Source organism: Manacus vitellinus, unplaced genomic scaffold (genome assembly GCF_001715985.3).
Source record: "Manacus vitellinus isolate BGI_N305 unplaced genomic scaffold, ASM171598v3 scaffold_15_pilon, whole genome shotgun sequence".
Classification (NCBI taxonomy): domain Eukaryota; kingdom Metazoa; phylum Chordata; class Aves; order Passeriformes; family Pipridae; genus Manacus; species Manacus vitellinus.
The window spans coordinates 9,816,704-9,842,716 of record NW_021939122.1 but is presented as its reverse complement, the minus strand read 5'-3'; the positions used below and the strand labels follow the sequence as shown (position 1 = coordinate 9,842,716).

Genomic DNA, 26,013 nt, shown 5'->3' with positions numbered 1-26,013 from the left:
TAAAAAATATATGTATTCTAAAAAGCTAGAGGATATCAAAACTATACAGAGAATATGTTTGTGGTGTGACCCTCAAAGAACCTCAATAAGGTAATAAAATTAAGAGACAGACCTTAAGATATCTATAACTAGAGAATATGATTTTGTTTTCTTATGACTGTTGCTGCATTTTTAATGTACATCTACTGAAGAAATGTAGGAATATAAAAATTTAAGTTGGCAGAAGAGCACAAAGTGGCCACTCAATTTTTATTTTTGTGTTTCTGTGCAGAAGAAAATAGGATATTAAGTAATTTAATTGTTAAAGTTGAGACATTGACTTAATGCTGTTCTTAAGAGAAGACCTTTGTTTTTCAGATAATGCGTCCTGTGTGAAAGAAACAAAAAGCAGCTGTAGGTGTAGTTGGGAAAGTGGGATCAAAATCCATTGATTAGTTTGCTAATGAGTACTTTCTAGGCCCTCGTCCTTACTATAAAAATACTTCTTCTTTGTGTTAGATAATAGAAAAGAATGAGAATACAGATTTTAGTAGTCTGTGCCCTTGGCAGCAGTGTTTCCATATCATTGTGGTTATATAGAGCTTCCAGGACTCAGAATTCCTGATGATAGAAAACCCTAAGTCTTTCTCGTTGCTGAGGTAGACAATTTGGGACTCTGCCAGTTTTTCACAAATACACTGTCTTTCAGCTAATAATGTTAGTTATTAATTTAGGATATCATGTTAGTCCTTCACTTGGCATGAGAGGCTCAGTTTTTTTCTGTATTGATTTTTTCCCCTTTTTCTACTTGAGAACATTTCTTTCAGATCCTCAATCCTAAATAATTAATTCATACTCTCAGGTACTCATGTCATCATCTGGTAGTAGCAGTAGTAAAAGTCTAGAAATGCATGTGTAGGATTCAGCAAAGTACTTCCATCCTATTTAATGCAGCAAGTAAAACTGGAAGGTCCAAGAGAAAAAGATAGTGAAATGGTGAACATATTAAGTTTTTATGTTAGAAAATGAACATTGCTACTGTCTAAAATAAAGGCATATCAGTTTAATAGGAGACTGGAAGTGATTCAGCAAGAGTGATAGCACACTTAAAAAAAAATCCATCAAATATGGCAGTGGAAGTCCTTGAGAATGTCTGAATTATACACACTGTTGTTGTACCTGACTGATAAAATGAAGCCCTTTAAAATAAAGACCTTTGATAAAAATTTTTGAAGACATTAAATATACTGATGTCAGAAGAATTGACCTTTATGGAAAAAGATTAGAAAATCAGTAGAGCAAGAGGGGAAGATCAAAAATATTCAAACCATTGTGAATGCCTGCATAGAACAATGTATAACAATTCATTTTTCTGCTGATTAAATTGCAGATTTGCTGCTTATATAACTAATTTACAAGATTTTAAAAGTGAACACTTCACGGCATATAGATCTCTATTTCTAATGAACATGTTGCTGTTACTTTTTCGAAATGCAGGCCCTGCAGCACTAACACTTGAAAACTTCTATTAATGCAAAAGCCATGAGCAAGACAAAAAGGCTATGGTTTCCCTTTTACTCCTGTAGTAGATTGCAAACTGAAAGCAGCTTTATATTTAGAAGAATTAAGATAATTATTCCCTTTTGTTTGATCTAAAAAATGGGAAGAGGAGACTGAAGTTAAGTTCTCAGTCTTTATTTATTACTCTAAGAGTTTCATCCCATATAACTTTAGCTAGGTTAGCACCTATCTGAGTATTTAAAGGAATCTATTATATCAGAAATCTATCACATTATATTAGGAATCCTCATTCTCAGCAATCACTGAATGGGAATGAGGGGATGCTTCTCCTGAGCTGAGTTCAGACCTCAGCTGGATTCATTCACTATGTAAGAAGTCTTGGTGTCTCAAAGGCATTCACTAGAGTGAGACTGATAGAGTGCATACTGCCCCAAGTATATTATACCATCCTCACCCAATACAAACTATGAGTTTTCAAGTTAGAGATCATTGATGACAAGTACTGATAATGTGTGTAGTATTTTAAAATCCTAATTGGAATCATCATTAGTCAGCTTTTAGAAATGAAATTACTTAAAATATGTCAAGTGACTATTTTTGTGGTAACAAAGAAAAAAATTGTACACGTGCTTAGGTGGTTTCTTAACATCTGTAAAACATTAAAAAATAAGAGTTAGGTTTCTTCCAACCTTCTTCAGCTCACAGGAATATAAAGTGATCAGTAGATTGGTGGACTGATTTTCTCTATTCTTTTTCAGTCCAATTCTCAAGAAATTAAGACAGAAACAAAGGCTCACATCACCACTGTGGCACAAATTTGGACCCACTAGTGCTGATAATTATCTCATGTAAATGTAGCCTTGGATAAATTCATTTAATACTTATGGTCTCTTTCTTGATACACAAACATATGTACCAAATCCACAGTTTTAGTCTAACTAGGTATTCAGCACAGCATTTGGCCAGAACTGAACTTTAAAGGTGAAATTTTGACTAATATTTCATATTCATACTGAGCTCAGTATCTTGCCTTTTGCATCTATGCTGGGTGTGTCAGAATCCTGAAGATGTGTGAGAGATTTACAGAGCAGGGATATGATTTTGCATGGGAGCTTTGGGGAGTAGCAGCTACTCAGAACTTCAGGCACTGACAGTAGTAGAGTGTGTCTTTTTCATACTCAACATCTCAATTATAAGAATTCTCTTAAAATGTCACTTGCCATCATTGATCCACTTTACCACCAAGCAGCTTGAGGGACTTGAGTACTTTCATCCAAATGTGAGTACATGTCTGTGACTCAGAACCTGTCTCTTGCTGATGTAACTATTGTTACTTCATTCACTTTTTTTACATTTCTTTTCACGACACATACTTTCTGACTTTACTGTAGAAGCTAATAAATTTATTGAGTGGCCGAAATTCAGGAAGCAAATTATTGTTTTGGCAAGTTGGAGACTAAAATATATCATTTCTCAAAATGGAAAAAAGAGTTTTGGAACAGAAGAAGAAATTGTATTTGCTTCTCTTGAGGACATGTACTTTCTTGACTGTTGTGAGAATAGTGAACTTGTATCCTGTAATAGAGTGAAGGAAGGTGTGACTATTCGTACATGAACTAAAGAAAAGGCAATCTTACTGCTTTTGTTTTTCAAATACTTAACTGTCTCTATATAACAAAGCAAAGGAATGTAGTGATCTTGCATCTGCTTCTAGAAATGTGTGCCTTGCCCAAGTTGTGTCTTGCAAGAGTAATAATGCTGGATCTGAATTGTTTAATGACTATAGGCAAGAGGGATTGTTCTTGAGGATAATATCCAAATGATTCAAAATCTGCAGAATACTGAGTGATTTCATGTTGTGGAAAGTTTAAATTCACTTCCTAAAAGACCCAAAATGCTAAAACTCTTTTCAGTGGTTTCAGCTTTCCTTCAGTATCAGAGAGGGGCAATGTTTCAATAGTTGTTGAGTAGCAATGTCAGCATTTCTTTGCAGTAATCTTTATGAAAAGGCAGCACTAGAAAAACACTTAATACTTGGACTTATGTACATTATATGCAATTTAGAAGCTCACTTTGCCTCAGGAAAATTATATCAAAATATTATTAAAAATTTCTGAATTAATCTTTTTCACTACATTCCCACTTATGTTATTAAATGAACTTTATATTTATCTAACTTAACTAAGTGTGAATACCACGTCAGTCAAATTAGAAATCCTATCACCTACTATAATTAAATAGTTGTAATATTCAATCACTTTGAATTACTGTATTACCTAATGGTTATATCACTCTGTACTCATAAATGGATACACACAAATTACCTAAGGCTTTAGGAAAATCATAAAAATCTGTAATTGTATGTACTGCACTCTATTAAAATGCATATGAATTTTGTTTAGTACAGAGTGAATTTTCTTATGCACATAAGCCACCTATTAGCCCCTCTTTTTTTAATTAAATTGTGCTTCTCCGACTTTAAAAATATCTTTGTTAACACTTTATGTCTGATTGCTGGGAAATATTCTCTTTGTTCTCATTCATAATATTTTCCTATATATTATAATTATGAAGCTATGCAGAAAGACTGTTATGAGGCCTACATTAACTACATTAACACAATTCATATAGTTCAAAAAACAAATTAAAAATTGTCATAGCAAAAAACTCATGTGTGCCAGTTTACCCAAGTCAGAATTCACTACTGCATTTTCTGAACTGCTAATATTTATGTATATTTGAATTTGGTGGTCAATCAGCTGTAGAAGGCATTTGGTTAGTTAGGTATTCTGTATAATTATGATGCCCCTCCTAAGATCCATGATAGCTTTGTAATTATGTAGCTGAATGTTCCACATAGCTCATGCGATCATTTCTTGTGTCTTTATATTTTAAAATTCTAACAGTTTAGCGGAAGTCCATCCCATCCTCTGAGTGCATCTGCAACTACTAAAACAACAGTCTCATCAATGTAATAAAATTGAATATGCTTATCATCTTTCCAGAAAAATTTTGCATATTTAATGCCTGAAGATGAATTGAGCTTCTAAATAAAAAGGAAAAATACTCCTTCATTGCAGGCTGCTCAGAGGAAAATGCAGTATTTCTAGGAGCTAATGCATCCCTGAAGGGCCCAGTGAACCAAACTCCTAATAGGGTGAGTCTTCCTGTAGAGCACACTGCCAGAAGCCATCCTTTTTAAAAATGAAGCTGCAGTGAGTCTCTGGGGGTCCACAGAAAAACAACGGAAAGTTACAGTGTGAATTTTGGAGTGTGTCCAAAATCCTTTAAGACTTCAAGGATCTTCCCCAAAAACTCAGTAAATTCCAGTTGAAAACTCAAAAGCCACCCTTAAGAACCCTTAGGGGTTCCTAGGAGGATGAATTTTATGCATTTTCTGGCATAACTCTTTGCATTATGGCAAGTCTATTGCAAACTCTGCTTGACTTGCAATAAGGAGCCCTAAATTGAAGCAGTCATGTAGTGCTGTCTGGAAAACCTAATAATTAACATTATAATAAATCATATTGTGTTTTATATCCGATTGATATAATGTTGTTCCCTCATTATTGCTTTCTGTTGTGCTTTACAGTGGGTTTTTTTATGTAGACAACATTTAGGCAAAAGGTACATTGCCATAAAATGGTAAAACTTGGAAATTTTAAACTGGGATTGCTCATGTGGAGTTTTGAAATACACAAAAAATATACTAACAAATTGTCAGTGGTAAGTCATTTACAAGTGTGGTTCTTCATGCTTTTTCTTACATTATATCTACTGAGGCAATAATGTTTGAGGTTGTCTGCAGATTCACTGTGTTTTCTGAAGCTTTCGCAGAATCACCTGTTTAAAATGATACTCAAGTTGCTCCAAAGTCTTTCTTTGAAGTCACCACATCATCACAGTTAAATATTATGCCCCTATAGGTGCAACCTGATTGTATAGGAGATTGCTAGCTGACCCAACAGTGTAATGAAAGGACTTTTATTATTGCCTTTTATTCAGAGCCATGAGGTTACCCAGTAGTGCTACTATTGATCCTACTGCAAATTAAAGAGATCTTAATTTTATATTCTATTTCAGGTATAGTAGATCTGGTAGTCTTGTTTAGGAGTGGTAGGGCAGTGATTAGGGTGATTCCATTTTTATTGATTCTATTTTAAGAGCGTTCGTGTGGATGTCAGTAGTTACCTGTGACCAGTATTGCTGTCATGACCATCACACAGTATAGGAGACAGCTTTTGTAAGTTTAGTGCTGAAGATCTCTTCAATTTTAAGAACAAATAGTAAGAAGCAATAGAAATATGTCTGTCTTCATTTTTTTATTTTTCTCTCTGAGATCTGTGTTTATTTGTTTTATTTTTAGACATTAATTCTAAACTTTCTAAAACAGGTATCTACATTAAATAAGTGGCCCAGTTTTCAAGTTTGTTGCCTGCAGCTCTTACGTGTCCAACATGTTTTCAAAAAATTTATTTCTCAAACAGATAATACAATGTCCATGCTCAATTTTATCATTGCATTTGAATCTACCATGACACTATAGGTTTTTCAACTCTTTTTCTTCTTAGTGAGAGTTAACTCACTATATTTATATATAGTAGTTATATTAACTATATACTGGTGATGTAAGTAGAAGTAGAAAGTTCAAAAATTCCTTTAATCAGGAAATTCTTGAGTTCTTAAAAGGAATTTTAGACACTTCTTTTAAAATGGAGAAATAAAACTTTTTTAACTGCATGATGTAATTCTGTCATAAAGCTTTCGAATACCCTCTCAAGAATAGGTAAATGTTTGTGTGTCCATAGTGCCTGAAAACTATCCTGTCCTCTCTGTTATAAACTCTAGGAAACATTTGCATACTTTTAAGTCTGCATTTTTGCTCTTGACTAATGCCCTATTTGTCCTTGTACTCATGCTGGCTATTTGCTTACATTACTTTAGATGTCTCTGCTTTTTTTAAAGACAACAGGCACAGCATCTTCTTTCATTTTGTCAGGCTAACAAAGCTAAACTCTTTTACTCTGCACTTGTGAAACAAATTATTCGTTCTAACGATGCTATTAACCGTCTCTTACACCCGTTCTGTTCTGGACTGATTTTTCCTCAGCCTAGTTGATCAAAGTCATGTAATATCTTTCTAATTAGACCTTTAAAATCAGAATATTTCCATGGAAATGAGTCATCTTGTATGTTCTGGACTGTATTTGTCTTCTTCTTTAATTGTTAAATCATAGTGGCTCTGAGTCATCCTGTGATCAACCAGTGCTTTCACGTCCTTTTCCTTGGCTGTTGCTTTCCAAAGTGATCTGTTTCACCAGCTTATAATAGACAATCTTATTATAAAGATGTAAAACATGATTTTGAACGTTGTCTTAGATGAAATTCCTCTTTGTTTCAAGGTCAGAAAATAAAAATTGGGAGTCTTTAAGCTGATTTTCATAGAAACTTCACATATATTCACTCCAGCTTGTCTTCCCCTTTCAAAGTAAATAATTGTATTATCAGTCGTAGCTTGTTCCTTTTTCACCTGGAACTAATTGTTACTAATCCATGATGTCTCAGAAGAAATTAGGGGTGAATTGTATTGTCTTGTCTAGAAAAATAGTTATAGAGGAGAACTATCATTTGGGTCTGGCATTATTTACCATTGGTAAACCTACACTGTTTCCTTTTGTGTTCTTTTTCTTCAATCTCTTTTTTTTTTTGTCTCTTTTTCTCTTACAATTGCAGATAACCAGGTCAGTTGTTGCATGTAGATTTGTGCATATTTTCATTTTCTTAGAACAAAATTATTACATTTTCTTACCACATTTTCATGAACGCATGAATTATGAAGTCCTAAATGCTGACCTATGGTTTGGAGGACTAACAAATGAATGCAGAAGCAACTCTGGGTGGTTCATATAAAAGTGCCAGGACACCATATTTTTCATGCCATTTACTAGTCAACTCTTTCAAACTCTTTAAAAACAGCCTGTCTTTAGACATGGGAGGAGACCAATATGGCAGCAGCAGCTGTGAGTGATGTTGAAAACTGTGCAGTAAAGTTATTCATTTGTGCATAAGTCTATACTATTATCTACATGCCAAACTTGTTCACTCATTCATCCTTACTGCAGGTCATTTTACAGAGCAGTCGTTTTTGCTTTATGACCAACTTTGTAGACATCCATCCCCCTAAAAAAAAAATGAAATTGCAGTTGTCCTTTGATTTTATGTGTCAGTTCTGTCAAAGATTTGTATGACAATATTCAGCTCTTACTGAATTTGCTTTGACATTTATGGTAATGTTTACATTCTTCTCAATATTGATTGTAACACTGTCTCCATGTAAACATCAACACTTTCATTGAGGTTAAATAAAAAATGTATTACCTGATTCTTTCTACAGGGCAGCTCTACTTCTTTCCTTGTCTTTTTAATGTAGATCTGAAGAACTTAAATGCTATTGAAACTTAAAATACTATTTTGTTTCTCCCTTTTTGTAGTCCTCCTGATTTTACTCATTGTCCTTTTTGATCTGCTTATCCATTCTTGATCTGGTACGTCCCATTAACTTTTATCAGTTAATTTCCTGAGTTTTCCAGATTTTCAAATATGAAATATAAAATCCTAATGTGGAGGTTACTTTCATTTTTTACTTTTATTAGAAAAGAGTTGCTGATAATCAGGTTTTCCAGATAATTTTATATTACATCTTTTCTAAAATTTCTGTGCTGTTTGCTAAATCTAACATTTCTATAGCATGACTCTAGAAAACTTATTATTAATTAGTGAGAACTTTAGACATTGTTTTAAACTTTTTATATGATTTACCTATATTTGGTTTTGATTCCATATTTTCACTGTGCATTAAACCAGCTTTTATGCCTGGCTGGAACAAAGATATCTTGGACTCTGTATTTAGTTTTCCAGATATTGAGATGGATGTGGACTGCGGCATTACTGCATAATGACTTTATCACATAATAATCACAACATGCTTAGCAATTTCATCTCAATAGCCAGGTGATTTTATGTTGCATTTTTGGAGGTATTGCTTCATTTCTCCCTGGGAATCTATATAAATTCTGCTTTTTCACTTCCTAGTCATCCCCGAGCCTGTCCAGACTTGTGTTTTAACAGCATTCTAAAAAGGATAGTTAAACCATGACAAATTAGGAACAAGATTAAGCAGATAAGTTAACATGACTGGGGAACTACTACTTTCCTTGCTTGGCGTCATCCCATTAAAAAAAAAAAAAAGGCAATCCGATCTCTTTTAGAACCAGGCAAATTGTTTATCTTGTTAAAGGCATATTCCAACTAGCATTGTTTCCATTCTTTTTACAGAACCTTTATTTGGTATTTTCCTAGATGGTAAAAATTTTTTAGCCTTTTTTGTTGATACTTTTCATACCAGAAAAACAGATCAGAACTCATGTACAGACTAGCTAAAGCCTCATAGTGCTGGGCCAAGTGCCTGTCCTTGTCTCATGTATCTTGTGCTAAGATAATTCCAGAGAAGTGTTGGTCAAATACCTACCAGCAAAGACAGCTGAAAAAACAATTTTGCCCTTTTTTTATTGTGTTAACCACTAAACTTTTAACATAAACCCCAAACTGAAATCTTCAATTGCTTCTAAGGATCTGCTGTCTTATTTGAGGGACTAAATAAAATCTATTGTATATGCATAAATAATTTATTTGCTTGGTTTTATTACGATGACCACACTGTTAACTCAGTCAACCCATATTTAATAATATAGGCTATTACCCATAGAGCTTAGTTTTTACTTTTTTTTACTGCTACAGTAACTTTATATAGCTTATGCCTATTTTGGCAACACCTTTGTATCTTTAATAATCTAATATATGGTGTCTTGCATCTGAATCCATACAGCACCTTGTCAGATTCTTTAAAATCTGGAAACAGTTGAGGTGCTTTTCCAGTTCTCTGCCAGATGTTCAGGTGAATTCATTTACTTCTTTTTTTTTTCCCCTCTGACTTGTTGTTTAGATACTGGTTTTTAAGTTAAGGAAATTGCTGACTGGAAAAATATACCTTATGACTGCTCTGAGGACTCAAAATTGGATAGTTTCCTATGAAATGTATTTTATATCAAAGAGAAATACTGTGCCCAAACTCAATATCAGTCTAGTATCAAAGCATACACAAGGAAGAGCTACTGAAAATAATTTGATTTATGTCATTCCACAGTGGTTACAAAGTATGTTTCTTGATAATAATTTTTTTATGAGTATGGTCTCTGAATATCATGCTAAATTTCAGACAAGTAGAATATAGTAATGGGAAAGCAATGCTGCAAATGGGAGCAGGTCTTTTAAAGGAATTATGATGTAGAAAGGCCAACATATCACAAAGGCACCTAAGGCAAGAGGCTGTCTTTCCTAAACACTTAAAAACTCCTTGTAAATGCTAGCATTAATTATAAGGAATGGACTGCTACCAGAATAAAATTGCCTGTGGAAAAACTTCACTTTAAATCTTTCGGTTTTCCCTTAAAACATTTTTAGTAAGGGACACACATGCATGAGCTACAAGAATGCCAAGAGTCTGTAGCTCTCAATATCCTGAGGACCATTTCCTCTTTAGGATGAGATTTTCCATTCAAATTTAAAACTTTTAGAATCCAGTTGAATTTGTTTGTGCTGTTTTGGTGCCTCAGATATTTTGAAAAATTCCACACACAGACAAAAACAGCTCTGAAATGGACACAAAAAATGAAACTTCAGAAGTACTTATAAAACTGTACTATTCAAATTATGATTCAGAGTTTAAAGCACCCTTTCATTTGCCTTTTTGGAAAGTTGATCAGCTTCCAAGAAGTCTTTTAGAAGCAAGGAGTCCTAGGAGCCCTCCCAGAAAATCCTCAGAGCTGGTTTAGAGCTGATAAGCCCTCTTTCCACGGCTGCAGGTCATACAGCAGATTTTCAAATATCTGGGCAGATGACATGGAAGATATCTGAGAGGGTTTGAAATTTGCAGCATTGCTATCATATTTATGTGCAAATGGGTGGATGTCTGTGGATAGCTTTCATTTTAAAACACTGGCATTTTTCAGCAGGAAAATACTCCTTAGAAGAATCTGCACTATGTTCAGGATTTCTAATCAATGCCAGTACAATCCAGTTAATAGGACTAAAAGTGAAATGGAGTCATGACAGGATTATTGACATTCTGTTTGGAAAACACTCACAGAATGTCTAAATCCTGACTAGTGAATTGCTGACACAAACTCTAAGCTTTTCCAGGGAAAATATGAGATGCCAGTGCTGGCCTATGTCATTGTAAAGCTACATCTCCTATGATGATTGTGTCTCTATTGCTCTTTCTCCCCTCTCAAAGGTGCAGCAGCTTTCTGAGATGCTGCCACTAGCATGCTCAGAAATGTTAGTTCTTATGTGATGTGGCAATATGTTGCCCAAATAAAAAAATTTAAAATGAGATGAGTTATGTGGATTTTGAAGCTCCTGAAACACAGTCATTGACTCAAAATTTGATGTTGCTGTCATTGGTTTTAATAATACCTGTACCCAAATTGTGTTTCATCTCTGAACTCCTGGAGCATCTTGCAGAGCAAAATAAATACCATCATTTTTATTTCACCAAGTGAGAGGGAAACTTAGGCAAGAGTGGAGAACTGACATATTCATCTCCACACATAAGATTAACAGAATCCAAAACTGAACCTCCAGTCAGGCTCCATCCATCCACAATAACAGGGATTGCCTAAATGTTCAGGTTATCTCTCTCTTGTGAATAATGAGTAATACTATTGAAAATTCTCACACATCTTAGATAAAAAATATGTTCACAAATATTTATTCATATTTTTAAACAGCATTGTGAATATGTGGGCCCTCTCACTGTGTATTAATATCCAAGCACATGATCTTGTTGGCAGGCATGTTGCTGTAGCAGACAGTTGGATGTTTAATTTTGTGAAATTTCTGCGTGAAGTATATATTTGACGTGCAATGAGTAGTTTGACTTTATAAGTACATTTTTCCAGTCAAAGAATAGCCCAGTCCCTTTGCCCTTCACCCCACCAGACTGCCTGCACTCAAAAGAAATTGAAATAACAGGTATACACAGGGCAGTATTCACAATAAAATTGCATTCCAGGAAGTGACTGTAGGCACTATTTGGCAAAGTTTATTAAATAGTTTATGTTATGAGTATTCATATTCTTGGTACATTTTAAAGAGATAACTAGGGAAAAACACTCTCCTGAAGCCTAATCAGGAAAGCGTTTTCTATAAATGTGTCCTTTTGTCGAGTAAATAATTTGATGTTGCTGCATGTTTGAGATTTGCTCAGTCAGCCCGAGCAGTGCAACCAGTCCACACTAATTCCATTTGTAGGCTGTGTGCAGCTTTTCTTTGCTGCATTCGACTTTGCCCCTGTGGTGCAAAGCTGTAACCTGTGGGTAACATTTGGGGCACCATGATCAGGTTCCTTCCTTTCATGCTGTGCAGTGAAGGATCTCTTTGTGGGCAGAGACAGGGCAGTGGTGAGGAGGTGAGGGGTGGATACCACCTTGGTCTTTCCCCAGCTGTGTGACCTGCCTTCAGACCTGCACATCAGGTACCTGTGCTTCAGGTGTGTGCAGCCTCTTCTCTGCACCTTGTCAGTACCACAGACGAGCTCTGTCTACACCATTACTTTTTCCTACTAGTATCAGTAAGTCCTAATGGAGAAGAAATTAGAGAATCACAATAAATTAGATGATTCCCCCTCTTAGCAAAAGTGCTATAAACCTGTAGTTTTCTCTGGTTTGTTTAGGACTGCTTTTGTCAAGTCATAGCATACTGTTGCTTAACCCAGTGCCTTTAGCTGTTGGTTTCATTATCATAAGCTTATTCATATGCTTCTATCTTTCTCTTTTTATGTATAATGACTTATTAGTGTAATTTAATATATCATTGTTATTGCTTTTTCCAGTACAGAATAATAATAAAAATCCAGTATAAATATAAAGTTAATCACACTGTAACTTCTCTTACACTTCTGTACCTCTCCAGGTAAGTTCTCAACAGTGGCCTGGGGTTTGAAAAATGACACTTCTAAAAAATGCTGTGCATAGTTATTGATAATACTTTTATGGCCAAATGGTTTCATCAGAGGTTCAGCATATGCAGATACTTTAGGATATCATAGAGTAAAATATGTCTTTTTCAGAAGCATGAGATAAAGCCTATTATAACAGCTTTAGTGAATTAAACAGTGGAAACAATCTAAGGATGAGTGCTTGATGTTTAGCTCAGTTGATTCCAATTAAAGCCTTCACAGTAATTTAAAAAATCTAAAGTAGAAATGTTTTGTTGCTGTTTGCTTTTTTTTTCCTGAGTGTTTTCAGTAGGCAGCATCACCTAGATTAAATACTTATGTAGAAAATTATTTTTTGGCATTTTTATTGTTAAAATTGGAAAATATTCCCAAAAGATACATGTATATGCACATATACAAGAAAATTGTACAGAAGTCTTTATCTCTTTATTTAAGCATCTGAATGACATCACAGACTGCTCATGCTTTTCTCCCATATTTATTGTGTGGTCAGTAGATGCTTCTCATATTCATTTTAGTTTGCTGATCTGTGTTGTACCTTTTATCTCTCATATATATTTCTCCCAGCACATAGATGTATATTAATGTCATGTTTGTTTATATGATTGTGAAGATTATTGTTTTACTTTGGAAAGAGGTAGTGCACATGTGCTATGAGTAAACTGTGATAATCTATGTAAATTATGTGCACAGAGCCATACTCTGCCCTTGGGGGAAATGCAAATTAGAACATTTTGTAGTTTGTTTGTTTTTAAATACATACACTTTTCACTTCAAGGCTTAGGACAGACTCCCTGTTTATTTTCCCATTGCTCATCATTTCTTATTCCTTGTAAATATCTTAGTCTGTAATGATTAGTTTGCTACTTTGTCAGAAAAAAAATACTTGATGAGTGAGGTCCTCAGAACACAATGTTTAGTGGATTTTATAGCTCTGCTGTAAGGGAATTATCTGCTTGTAAAAGGATGTATAACACTCTCACGACTCAAAGCCATTATAGTGATCTGACAGTCTTCATTCATTTTCTCCCAGTGCTGTCTCGTTTTCTTTTTTTATATTAACGTTTGTAATATTTTTTAATCCTGCATTACTAAAACATAGTTAACTGATTTTCCTTATAGGAAGCAAGAAAAACATATTCATAAAATGTGGTGTTTACTAGACTTGCAGTTCTCTGCAGATGTAATTTTTTTTAATAATAAAATTATTTTTATACTTTTTAAGTACCCTTTCAGAGAAATGTTTTAATGTAAGTTGTCCGATTCTATTTTAAGTGAAGGAGAAAACCTGGTAGAGGTTGTCTCTTTAAATCAGATCTGCAGCGTTGATGGACCCTCTAGCAGGCACGGTAAGAACCATTCTCACCTCTGCAGCAGGGAGCTTGACCATATAGACTCTCACATTCAATCAAAACCTTTTCCGTTTTAATATGCACTGTACCAATCCTATTCCCATGGTTACAGCTCGTGCTTCTTTGGTTGCTTCCAGTCTGTTGGAAAAGAAAGGCAGCATACATTTCTTGTACAGGAGTTTAAAACATCATGAAAGCAACCCTGTTGTGATTTGCATTTTAAATGTTTCTTTTTTTTTCTCATTGTACAGAATGCTGTAGCAGTAGCTTCAGTTCATTTGCCACAGTCTGTCTTCTCTCCGTCTTCAGCCTGGCAATCTGTTGATAACTCCACTTGCAAGCTGCAGTTTATTGTCTTTCGGAATGGAAAACTCTTTCCTAGCACAGGAAACTCATCAAATCTTGCAGACGATGGGAAACGTAGGACGGTTGCCACACCAGCTGTTTTTGCTAAAATAGGTGAGAAGCTGTTATGCATTATTTTCTTTAATCTAAAAGCTGCGGTGTACTTGATTATGTAGAGAATAGAGGGGTAGAGTATACAGTGGGCTGAGAGGCTGCAAACAGTCTCTGTCTTTAGTACGATGTTTGCAATTGTTCCTATCTGCACGATTTCATTCAGATTGTCCTGCAAATAAAGGAATGCACTTGTGCTATGGTTAAAATGCAATTTCTGGACTGCTGTTTGTTGACAGTGTTGTTCGAGATGCTTGCTGCTTAAAGCAGGATGCTATCGGAAGGAGCCTTATTTTACTCTTTACAATGAAAATTGCAGTGTTAGTATCCCAGGCACTGATAGCAATAAGGCTTTTGGAGTGGGAGTAGTGCCCTGTTGCATTTATCAATACTCAGCAGTATACTTTCTGATACGATGGATGTAAAACAGGTGTTGTTACAGACTTTTGTCTAAATAAGATATATTGTATGTGCTACTGAGTAATTATTTTGATTAATTATTCACCCAGGCAATTTCTCTGATTTTACTTAATCCTGAGTAGTGCTCTCATTTCTATTAACATTTTAACTGTTTAAATGTGACTTTGAAAGTGCAGAATTGTCTCAGCTATTAATCATACCATGAAACTGAGCTGTTTCTGTAGCTACATGGGCAATAGTGTAACACTGGTCATAACTGAAGAATCTGAAATGATAAGAAAGATCTGCTTTGTGATGGATGATTAGATCATTTGGACACATTATGGAACTGAAATGTTCAGATTTATTTATACTATTTCAAACTTTTCTGATATGAGCACTACCTTTGATTTTGACCATGAAGATTATATGTCTATGGCTTTTTTCCCTGTAGTTTAGTGTATCTGATCTCTTTACACAGCATTCATCACTAAAGGGTTTTCCAGTCCATCTCTCTGATTCAGTTTGTTGCTTTTACAGATGGGTGCAGTTTTGGAAACCTCACCAGCCCTCTCACTATAGGATTGAGGCACTTTGCACGGGGTATAGACCCCATTGCAGCCTTCTGGGATTTTGACCTTCTAGATGGACATGGAGGCTGGTGGGGAGAAGGGTGCCACATAATTAGCTCTGCAGGCAATATTACCACCATTCAGAGTACGCACTTCAGTAACTTTGCAGTGCTAATGGTAAGTATATGACTTAGCAAATATACCTATATTTTTCTCTCTCTCTATTTTGCTGTACATATATGTTCTTTTTATGTTCCGTTCTTACTTGTCAGTAGCTAACCTTCTGGGGTTTCATAATGGTTAGTATAAGACAGTCTAAAACAAAGTAAGTTATTTAACTGCTAGTAAGGGAATACCTCGGTGGTCAGTTTTAATATCCTGAGACAGGCCTAATCAGAAATGACATTAGATTCAGTCGTAAAAATAAAAGTTCCATCAAGGAATGATTAGTATGTAATGGTTATGAATTATAGGACAGGGTTTAAAAATGTATACTCCTGTGTGCTTTTACATCAGCACATCTCAGAGGCTGGTCTGCTTTTGTTCCTGCCCTGCACTGTGTTGATCATACTAATTAGTTGCAGGCATACCGCAATGTTGAATCATTTAATAAATGGAGAGGAGTAACATCTTCTGCTCTTTTAAGTAAGGACAGTGCTGTCCTTCTTGATTCTGTAGGAGTTTTAGTTTGTACACCAATTCTGATAGCCTACTTATGAAATTGCTGTTTGTGAGGAAAAATATTCCTGTGCAGTGCTAACACATCAGCCTTCTTTTCTCTGTTCTCAGTCACACTTACAGTTCCCATTGCAGTTATTTAACTAACCTGCTTAGCAGAAAGTTACCTTCATGAAAGCAAAAATATTATGCATGCACTAATAACCTGTTATTATTCAGGAAATAAGAGAAAGCAAACAAAAAATTGAAAGGTTTCTAACAACATATAGATGAGAAAATGTTTGCACTAAAAATATTTATTATGAACCAGTTGTAAAAAGATTAGACAGATGTGTACTATTTATACTAGATTGATTCTGAATGCTGATGCATGATTGCACTGTAGATGCTGCTTGTGTACATTACAGAAATGTTTATAGTTGAGTAAATAATGTATTGTGTGTATGTGTAAGGGACAGCAAACACAGGCGACAGGAATTGTGAGGACGTGTGCAGAGAATACCAATCTGCTGCTGTCAGATGGAGCCCAGATGGCAGCCAATCATAGCACAAAGCTGTGGCACCCACGAGTTAAATGCAGATATTATCGTCCACTTTGTAAGAACTGATTTCCCTGAGACTTACTTGGACGTTTTTTCACACACTCCAGAACTGTTCAGAATTTAAGAGCTGTTCCTCCAATTTGACGACATCAAATATGCCTCATTTTCTACAGCTTCTATGAGTTCCCTTTTTTCCCCCATCCACTTGTTTCCCAGAATGTGAAACATAATTGTGCTTTGAGGATGCTTTTCTAAATTCATTAAAGAAAGCACCTGTTGACTTTGCAGGTGCCACACCCAAAATGGCTTCCTCCTCCTTCAAGTGCTTGAGTTCAGCTTGTTCTTAAACTTTGAGTAGTTACTAATGTGAAACTACTGTTTGCAAGCATCCAATTCTATAGTGTCTTTTGGTTTGAAAAATTGAATACTGCCACAAGGGCTACAAGTAATTTTTAGTTTGTAAAGCTCATTTATCTCTGAGAAGATGTAGGAGATGGGTTTTTCTACAACCGTAAAGGCAACTGGGGCACTTTTTACTGCAGCTTTTGTATCTGGTACGTAATTCAGGTTTAGGTCTTGTGTTTATTTTGATATAATAATTCAACTTTGCTTTTTTTTCATGTACGCATCTTCCATTTTTACTTGTGCAAGACAAGAAAGTAGAATCTTAGACTCGCCCTTGCTTTGCAATTGCTATGGCAGCAAACAGTGTGATATGTTTCTTAGCTCATGTTTCACAGTCACTTTTAAGAAAAACGATGACTTAGGTAATTTTAAAATATATATATAAAAATGCACGCACATGCAAATATATTTTCCAGGAGTTGTCTTTCTGAACAGTTATTGGAAAACTTTTGTAGCTGCATTATGTGCAACCATTTTCATTCAAGTGTTATTTCTTAATCCCTGTTTTGTGGCATAAAGTCAAGGATTGTTTTATTTGAGAGATACTAGGCTTTTCTGGGCAGATCAATTCTCATACCAGAAATGAAAAATATTTCATTGTTGTGCATAGCTGTTAACTTATAATATGAACAGTATAAAGTGCCTGTGTGTATCTTCTTAATTCCTGCCTAAGTGCCTAATATATTTTTAAAATACTAACAAAACGTTAGCAAATTCAAAATAGCTAGTATCTGGTATGTATCCAATGAAATTAGCTACAATATCATGATAAATGTATCTATTAAACAATAAAAATTCATAATTGATTATTATGGTTTGGGGTAATAGCAGAGAACTGAAGTAGTGTCTGTTAACTGAAAAGCAGCAATAAGGCTTTACATTACCATCAGAATATCCTGCAGTGGAGTAAGATGAAACAGAAGCCTCAGTTAATCCAACTGTCCATTTTTTAGCTAGTACAGCACATTTTCTGATTTGTCATTTTTTAAATAGTAAGACAAAATTTCCTAAACTGCTTTTATAAAAGTTGTTTATGCCTATGTACCACACAGGGGTTAAAATTAAGGTTTTGTAGAGTCCTTTTTTAGAAAGGCATCAATCAAGGATTTATCAACGATTGATAATTAATAAGCATGAGCATACTTCAACTGAGAGGATTCACAGAGCCATTTGATTTCTCTCTGTGACATTTGTTCAAGTGATGTCAGTGAGAGAAAGAGTATAGTTTGGAGGTTGGGTTGGAAAGTTGGGTTGGGTTGGGTTGGTACAAGCTCCTTCCATCATGTGGCCTCACACTTTCACTTTGCTCTGGGTTGGGCAAGCAAATAGAAGTAAAATAATAGTCAGACGTAATACAGCATTATCTTTTTCTGAGCAGCTTTTGGGTAGTATGTCCTAGGGGTGAGAGTAAACTACTGTGAACTAACTCTCCAGTTATATTCCTGCCTTTCTCTTCATATACAGCGTGTTTAGACTAGTCCCCTATTTTTTTTTCTTCTGTTATCTATAGGAGGAAGAGACATAGTTACACTCTAGTTTCTTTCAGAGATGGCCAAAGCCCTCTAGGGTCCTGAACTCTGCAGTATGATTTTCTATTTTAGAGTAAAATTATGAACTTATATACTTTGAAGCTTTGGTATATCTAATACAAATATTTGTTTTATAAATACTATATATTTTTGCTCTTGTGTGAACAGAGCTGTATATCGATATTTTAATTTTTCAGGACAATGTGTTTATGTTATGACTGATCTAGAGACCTGCATATCTGAGTAAAAACTCTTCAGGAGATAATAAAAATATCCAACAGCAACATTGAATTTCAAAATTTGCTAAATATGTTTTGGCTTATATTGTCCTCTGTTCTTCCTTTCATTTTTCTTAGAACAGAACAGAAATTCAATAGGGATGGATATTAGTGTAATTATATACAGCATTTCCTTTTCCCTCTTAGACTGCTTTGTCAATAGTAACTTCCTCAAATCTGCCAAATAAACACAAGTAAAATTCTGAAATCTAAGTATGATACTTTCCAATTAACATAAAATGGATTAATAAATATTTTTAGCACTTTTAATTGTAATCCTAAAAATAGGTTAAATTAACATAAAATCGTAAACAACTCCTTTCCTGTTTTGTCACAATGTGTCTCATTATTCCAACCAACATAGGTGTGGGTTTTGTTGGATTTTTGGTGTTGGTTTGTGAGTGTAAGGAATAATTATTTGCAAAAGTAGAATACATTCAGCGGATGCTTATGTGAGATAATTCAGCCTGAGAAGACTGGGCTGACAGAGTATATTTGAAACTGTTCTGGAGGCAAAACTTGGGAAACTGCGTGAATGAAAAATTGAAGAGAGGCAAGATACTAGAATGGATCACAGTAAGAGTTACAGGATTTTTCTCCTCTTGTTTTGCAAGCATTCCCTGAATCTTTTAAGCCTTGGTAGGATCACAGTACCACAAAAACTACTTTTTCAATATTTTCAGTGTGACTAGAGACAACTGCAGTATTTCTTAAGCCTATTCACAAAGTTCAGTTTTGAAAACAGTCTTCTAAAGTTCCATGTTTCAGATCTTCTTTAAATTAATCAGCCTGTCTAAGTCTTTTGAGAAATTAATTCATGAGTCTGGGAAGTATTACAGAGATGTCATTTAGAAGGTTGACATAATTACAATATTTGACATTTTCCCCGTAGAAGACACAGGGTTTTCTCATAACAGGCTGTGGAAACATGGTTCTGTACTTTGAAAAATCAACCTGCTTATAATGAGAGGTATAAGAATGAACCTTTCAATTTTTTTTTGTTTAAACACCTACAGAATAGACCTTAGCAGAATTTAAGCACCAAAGACTATGAAAATGATCCAGAAAGTTACATGCAAAATTAACATTTGGAGTAGTGGGAACTGCCAGATTTACTGGAATTAGATTCCTCTACAGAGTGAAGAGCTGGATTTCTAAGCTCTGCTGTTGTTCGGTGGCCTAGCAATAAGGCACATACTCCTCACCTGAGTCCTCAACTGGCATGTACTGCTCATGTAATGCTCATTCTCATAAGAGAATGCTTAGTCCATATGGACAGTATTGATTCCAGCTTCCCAGAAAAGGTTGCTTTTTTTAAGAATATTCCTGAATGTGTCAAACTTTTGCACAAATCCTTGGAATTACTGTTATGAGCAATATCTGACTTTTATTCCTTTCTCCTTGGGTTACATCTACATTTTATTAAATTGCACTTAATAATATGTATTATTTGCTCTGTAAAATGCATAAATCAGTTTGGTACTGGGGTCAAAAATCCAGGCTTGAGTCCTTCAAAATGTGATGATTTTATCACAAATCAAGCCTTTGGCTCCAGCTCTTTCTTTCTGTTTGTTTTTCCTCTCTATTGGCCTAATGGATCTTGTATTCCTCATGGTGCAGCTTCAGCCAGAGGGTAAAGGGATTCAGACTATAAAGCTCAGTAAAATGTGCCAACTCTTGGGAGATGTAAATTAAAGACCTGGAATCTCGGTCTTGAGACATCTTGTCTGGGTGGCTTCTACTGAGCTCCTTCCAATTCATCAATGTCTTTCTTGTGCTGAAGTGCCCAAAACTGGACACAGCAGTTGAGATTTGGGCTCACAAGTGGTGAACAGAAGGGAATAATCACTTCCCTCAGTCTGCTGCATGCACTCTTGATAATATGTCCACAAGTGCTCACCTCTGCCTTGGTTTGTTTTGGGGGTTTTTTTTGAGTAGTCAGAATCTAAATACAAATAGAAATTTAAATCTGACCAGAACTGATTGTTCAAATCAGTTGTGTTTCTAAGTCTCTGTGGTGCTTGGATATTACTCCTAGAGTTTTAGGTGTCCTGCTTCAAACACAGAAACCAGTTAGACTATACTTTCTAATATCATACTATTACAGGCAATATATTAAAAAGAAATGTTTAATTTTCCAATATAAATAGATGGATTGCAACAATTTATATCACAAACTGGATTCCTTTTAGCAGCTGTGATTTGCTTGAAAGTACCAAATACATAGTATTGGTTTGCTGTTTCTTTCTCTCAACTTTCTCAACATCTGCCATGAGATGTCTCAGGGCTGCCTTTAGTATGTAATCTGTCTATACCTCTTTGTACATGTTGAATTTTAACTGAACAGAATAGATGTCTCTGTTTCAGCCGATCTTTGGAATGAAGCATCAGTTTAAAGTGAAACAGTTCCATTTGCACTCTGATATTTTTATAATTGTGATTGTTGGATGAAGTAGCTGATAAGAATTCTTTTGTGTCACTAATTTCCTTTACTGATTTCTCTTGTGCTTTATATACTGTGATGGCATTTACAGCTGAAAGAAGCCAGTTTCACACCTTCTTATAAGGGTGAATGAATGACAAATTCTCATTAGACAATATTTGTAGTTGTAGACACCAGTTCATAATGGTCAAAGTCTTGTATGTATTCATTTTCCTCTAGCTAATTCCTGCCATTTTTCAGTATCATCATCATTTGAATCCCCACTAGGAAATAAAATCAAACCCAACTTTTTAAAATGCAATATACCATTATGCTGCTTTGCGTATTGCATTAAAAAAATGCTTGTTTTCTGCATGTTGTCTTCCCCAGAAGATTACTTGAGGGAGGTTGACAGATCAATAAGGTTTAATTATCATCAAAGAGCAGACAAGATAAATTTATTATATATCTATAATGAAATCAGTTTTCAATGTACAAAACTCTTAAAAAGGATATTCCACATTGGCACTAATCCATTATCACATTCAAAAGTTTTACCACTTATTTACTGTAAAAGACTAGACTAGAGATAATTTTTTAAATCAAATTTTAAAATGGAATTAGCTTTAAGATACTGATTGTTCTTCATTCTTCTGCAGGCAAAATGGTTGTATTCCTGTAGGACAGATGGCATTTGCTTTTATACTGATGTTCAAACATAGTGATAGGTTGAACCTTGCATTTAAACTATTAAAAACTGGTTCTTTAGTATGCTGAAGGATGCTATTCAAGTAAAATTGCTTTCATTTGTTGCTACATAAATGTGTAGCTTCACTGGGCTTCCTTTTTCACAACTTTACTTTTCAGTGTGTTTTTTTCAGAAATATCTAATATATTTAGTTCTTTATAATAGCTGCACTGTTACTACCGTATAGTTACAGTAACAGATTTCTGAATGCACAGAAATGCAGTGTGTACCTAAAATTATGGCAAAGTGTACTATTGGTATACTAAAATACAGTTGTAGGAATATGAGCTAGAAGTAGATGTTTTATTATTTTCAGCAGAGTATTTCTGCATTATCACTCCAGTAATATGAGCCAAAATTGTATTGAACATTTCTGGTAAATACTAGTCTATCTCAAGAAACTCATTCTATAAAAGAATTAATGAGGAGAGGATGCAAATAAAAACATAGGAGAAAAGATGATCAAAAAAGGTTCTTAAGTGGACATTCAGTGACCACTCTGAACCAGTAGACTTTTAAAGAATTATTTGAAATCTGTAAATTTAGTATATCCTGAAAAAAAATAAAATCAAGAGGAAGCCTTAAGAGAGTAGATCTGTCACATTAAAAAGCTAATACATCAAAAGATGTAGTTCTTTTCCTCTTCTATTCCATTTGTGGTTGAGGGAAGAGTAACAACACAGACATCTCTAGATGAGACAGCATAAGCTGAGTACCTCTGTGAGAAGGGACTCCACTTTTCACTTTGGGTCTTGGTGAACTGGGTGGGCTGAGAGAGGACTTACATGAGAGACAGGTGATGACAGAGTAGATTCAGCTGAAGCTGAGGAAGTACCTGGAGAGAAATGGGACATAGTAACATATAGATGTCATCCTGTTAATAAATTATTTGTTCATTTTGATGATCCTTTATATGTTGTAAGCTGCTCTGTTTAGAACTGACATTCATATGCATCTGGAGAAACTGGTACAATCAATCTAAGGAACTTTAAAGCTAGTAATGAAGAAAAATAATAACTACTAAGGCATCTGTTACTTGTGAGGATCATTTTGGAAGGTAAATGGAATGGTTCCTTTCCCCAGATTTAATAACTGCATACACTCATGAACATTAGTTGCTTGTGCATGGACAAGTTCATATACATAAATAATGGTGCTAGAAATCAACTCTCTGCATGCAAATGCAATTAGGAAGAGGTATTAGTATTACAGTCCTAGTTTCCTGAGGAGAGGTTTCACCTCTGGAAAATAATGTGTTGAATCTTCTGGGGGAACCCAAAATTGACAAATAAGAAAAAAGTCTTTTAAATGTATGCCAGTATTTTCAGTGTTAGAGTTTTCTGGATTGTCACAGTCAGTACTTTTTCAGATTTTAGCTTTTTCTGGTGCTGGGATGTATATTTATTTTTGTGTGCAGAGTTAGTACCACTGCACATGGGGACTGGCATGTATATGACACTTTGTTTGCACTCAGGTGATAGTTTATGTGTATAATTTTTAGTATTCGTTTGTAGGAATGTAGTGCCACAAACAGGTGTGGCTTGATGTATTACAGTGAGCCCCTGATGTTTGCTTTCATTCAGGTAATCTTAAGACATCCTGTTTTATGTAATGTGTTCCCTTTGCTTTCAATCCATCACACTTCCAGACTTAGCTCTTCTGTTATTTCTTATTTGTGTGATCTAGTAATTTAGAATGGGAATTTGATAACGTTAATTTTACAAAGATATTGATAGTTTTTTGTTATGTTTTATCATTATTTGTATCAGTAGGCACTAACATGTCCAAAAGGAATGCATGGATCTTTATTCTGCTGTTAATATGGCTGTACCAACTGTTTTTGAATTGCTATAGGGAGTAGAGTATTTGCAACTAAGTGTGAAGGTCACTGGGTCAGAGGAGGTGTATCAGCTGGGAATTTATTTGAATACAGGAACAAGTCAGTTTATATTTTGAGCGTATTCTCAGGGCTTTTTTTTCTTTGAATGCTTCTTCTGCAGCCACGTATATGCCATTTAGAGACCTCAATGGTAATTTGATATTTTGTACTTTATATCCTAGTAAAATACACACATAAAGTTCATGTTATCGGAAGGAACACACATTGCTAATGCCAGGAAAATGTAATATTCTGTGTGTTTTTTCAGACCTTTTTTTTTTAATTAGGATATGTCTGCTTGTACAAAAAGGTTAATTTCTGTCTGGCAAAGTGTATGCAGATGAGGAAAGAGCAGACTGATGTTATTGTAAATTCATGAACTGTATCTACATTAAAAGTTCATCTTTTTTTTTCCTGCCCTTGAAAGGGAACAGCTAGAAATGACAGGACATATTGAAATGAAGTCTCAGTTTCACACATGCCTGACAATGTTAAATCATTTTGCTTTCTCCATAGGATTTTAAGACAGTGCTGTCTTTCCCCCAGTACCCAGGGGAGTTTCTGCACCCTGTGGTTTATGCGTGTACTGCAGTTATGTTGTTGTGCCTGTTTGCTTCCATTATCACCTACATTGTCCATCACAGGTAAGAATTCTGTTTTAAACACTTGTGTTAAATGGTCAGCAATATTCTGAGTACTTCGATTTTTTAACCCCTGCTGTAAATATAAATTAAAATGTTCTGAATTACTGTTGGATAGTAATGGTAGCAATGTGGTTTACACCAGAGAAATCAAAGCAAAGGTTATGTCAACCTTTCCTAAGCTTTTCCCAAGCTGTATCCTTCTGCACACTTTTCCTAAGATTTCTAACTTGACATTTCAATATAAAACCATGATCACTATGAAGTTGCTTTCTGACAACTTCCAGTTGATCAGACTTTGGCCAACTACACTGGCTTCAAAGACCAGGTTTGGTTGGAAAACTGGTAACTCTCATTGGATAAAAGAAATTCTCTTTGTCTTTTAAATTTTAGTTTTAGAAAGCTTGTGTTTTCCTTTCTGTGAAAAATTTATATAAATGCCATTTTAACTACATACCTCTTGTTAAAGACCATTAGCAATTTAAAAGAGTAGGAATGTATTGTGCTGTAGAAGCTGCTAAATATTAATTAAGTGAACTTAATGCAATATCTTCTGATCTTCATCTTCCATTTAATACTTTAGAGAGGTCTTGTTAAAGTTCTGCATATCTGAAGCTATGCAATAAGCCTTTTGCTTTTAGTACTCTACTTTAAATGCTTGATTTGGTGGAGGAAACTTTAAATCAGCAGACTTTTACAGTTTTTACCATTAACCTTACCTTTTTACCATTTATTTCAAGGCTGTATAAGTCAGGCTGTGTCCTGTAGGTAGACTGCTATGTAGATATTCAAGAATCAGAGAATTTAATTCTATCAAATTAAATATTTTTTCCAAATAGTAATTTTCATGATAGATATGTTGGTTTTTTAATTTTAAAATGTGATTTTTTTCAACAGCACAATCCGAATAAGTAGAAAAGGATGGCATATGCTTCTCAACTTTTGCTTCCATACTGCTCTTACATTTGCTGTTTTTGCTGGTGGAATCAATCGCATTAAATATCCAATTATATGTCAAGCTGTAAGTATCTGTCTTAGTAATTCTTACTTAGAGAATTGAAACTTGCAACTGAATTTTCACCATAATATTGATAGTTCTCCTTCTTTTTGTATATTGTTCCTGGATCTTAAGCTTTTCAAAATAAATCATTGTAAGTATATCATTTAAAGGCCAGCACTGGGAGTGTTCAGTGTTTGGTTGTCACCTGAGTTTCTGTAAGAGGGTGACCAATGCATTAATGTCTCTGAAGCTCAGAATTCCTTGGTGATGGGTTGTTTTTTTTAAAAAGCCATGAAAATTTTATTATTTCTCTGCTGTGTAGAATAGCTGAAAAATATGAATTCAAAATATGTCAGTCCTTCTTGTGTTTTGGATTGGATGTGTGGGACTAAGGTTAATGCTTCACTATAATACGCATACCATTTCCCCAAGGGAGGCCCTGGCTTCACTGGGTGATCTCTAAATATACACTTGGGCAGCTTAATGTTTATAGTATGGATGTCTTTTATTTACAACTTGAGCTAAGGAAACAAAG

General features: G+C 34.8%; 1 protein-coding gene across 2 annotated transcripts in view; it reads left to right on the top strand.

The window, feature by feature from the left end:
• ADGRA1 (adhesion G protein-coupled receptor A1) overlaps positions 1-26,013 on the top strand; it is a 165,152-nt gene that overhangs the window by 99,332 nt on the left and 39,807 nt on the right. Inside the window, exons 1-5 of one of the 2 annotated variants that reach the window (XM_018069203.2) lie at positions 13,901-13,926; positions 14,181-14,388; positions 15,325-15,533; positions 24,354-24,481; positions 25,376-25,499. In XM_018069203.2, the coding sequence (XP_017924692.1) occupies positions 13,906-13,926; positions 14,181-14,388; positions 15,325-15,533; positions 24,354-24,481; positions 25,376-25,499 (690 nt within the window). In that variant the 5' untranslated portion in view covers positions 13,901-13,905. Of the gene's footprint in view, positions 1-13,900; positions 13,927-14,180; positions 14,389-15,324; positions 15,534-24,353; positions 24,482-25,375; positions 25,500-26,013 lie in introns of those variants that run through there. The other variant, XM_018069202.2, reaches the window with a different exon arrangement.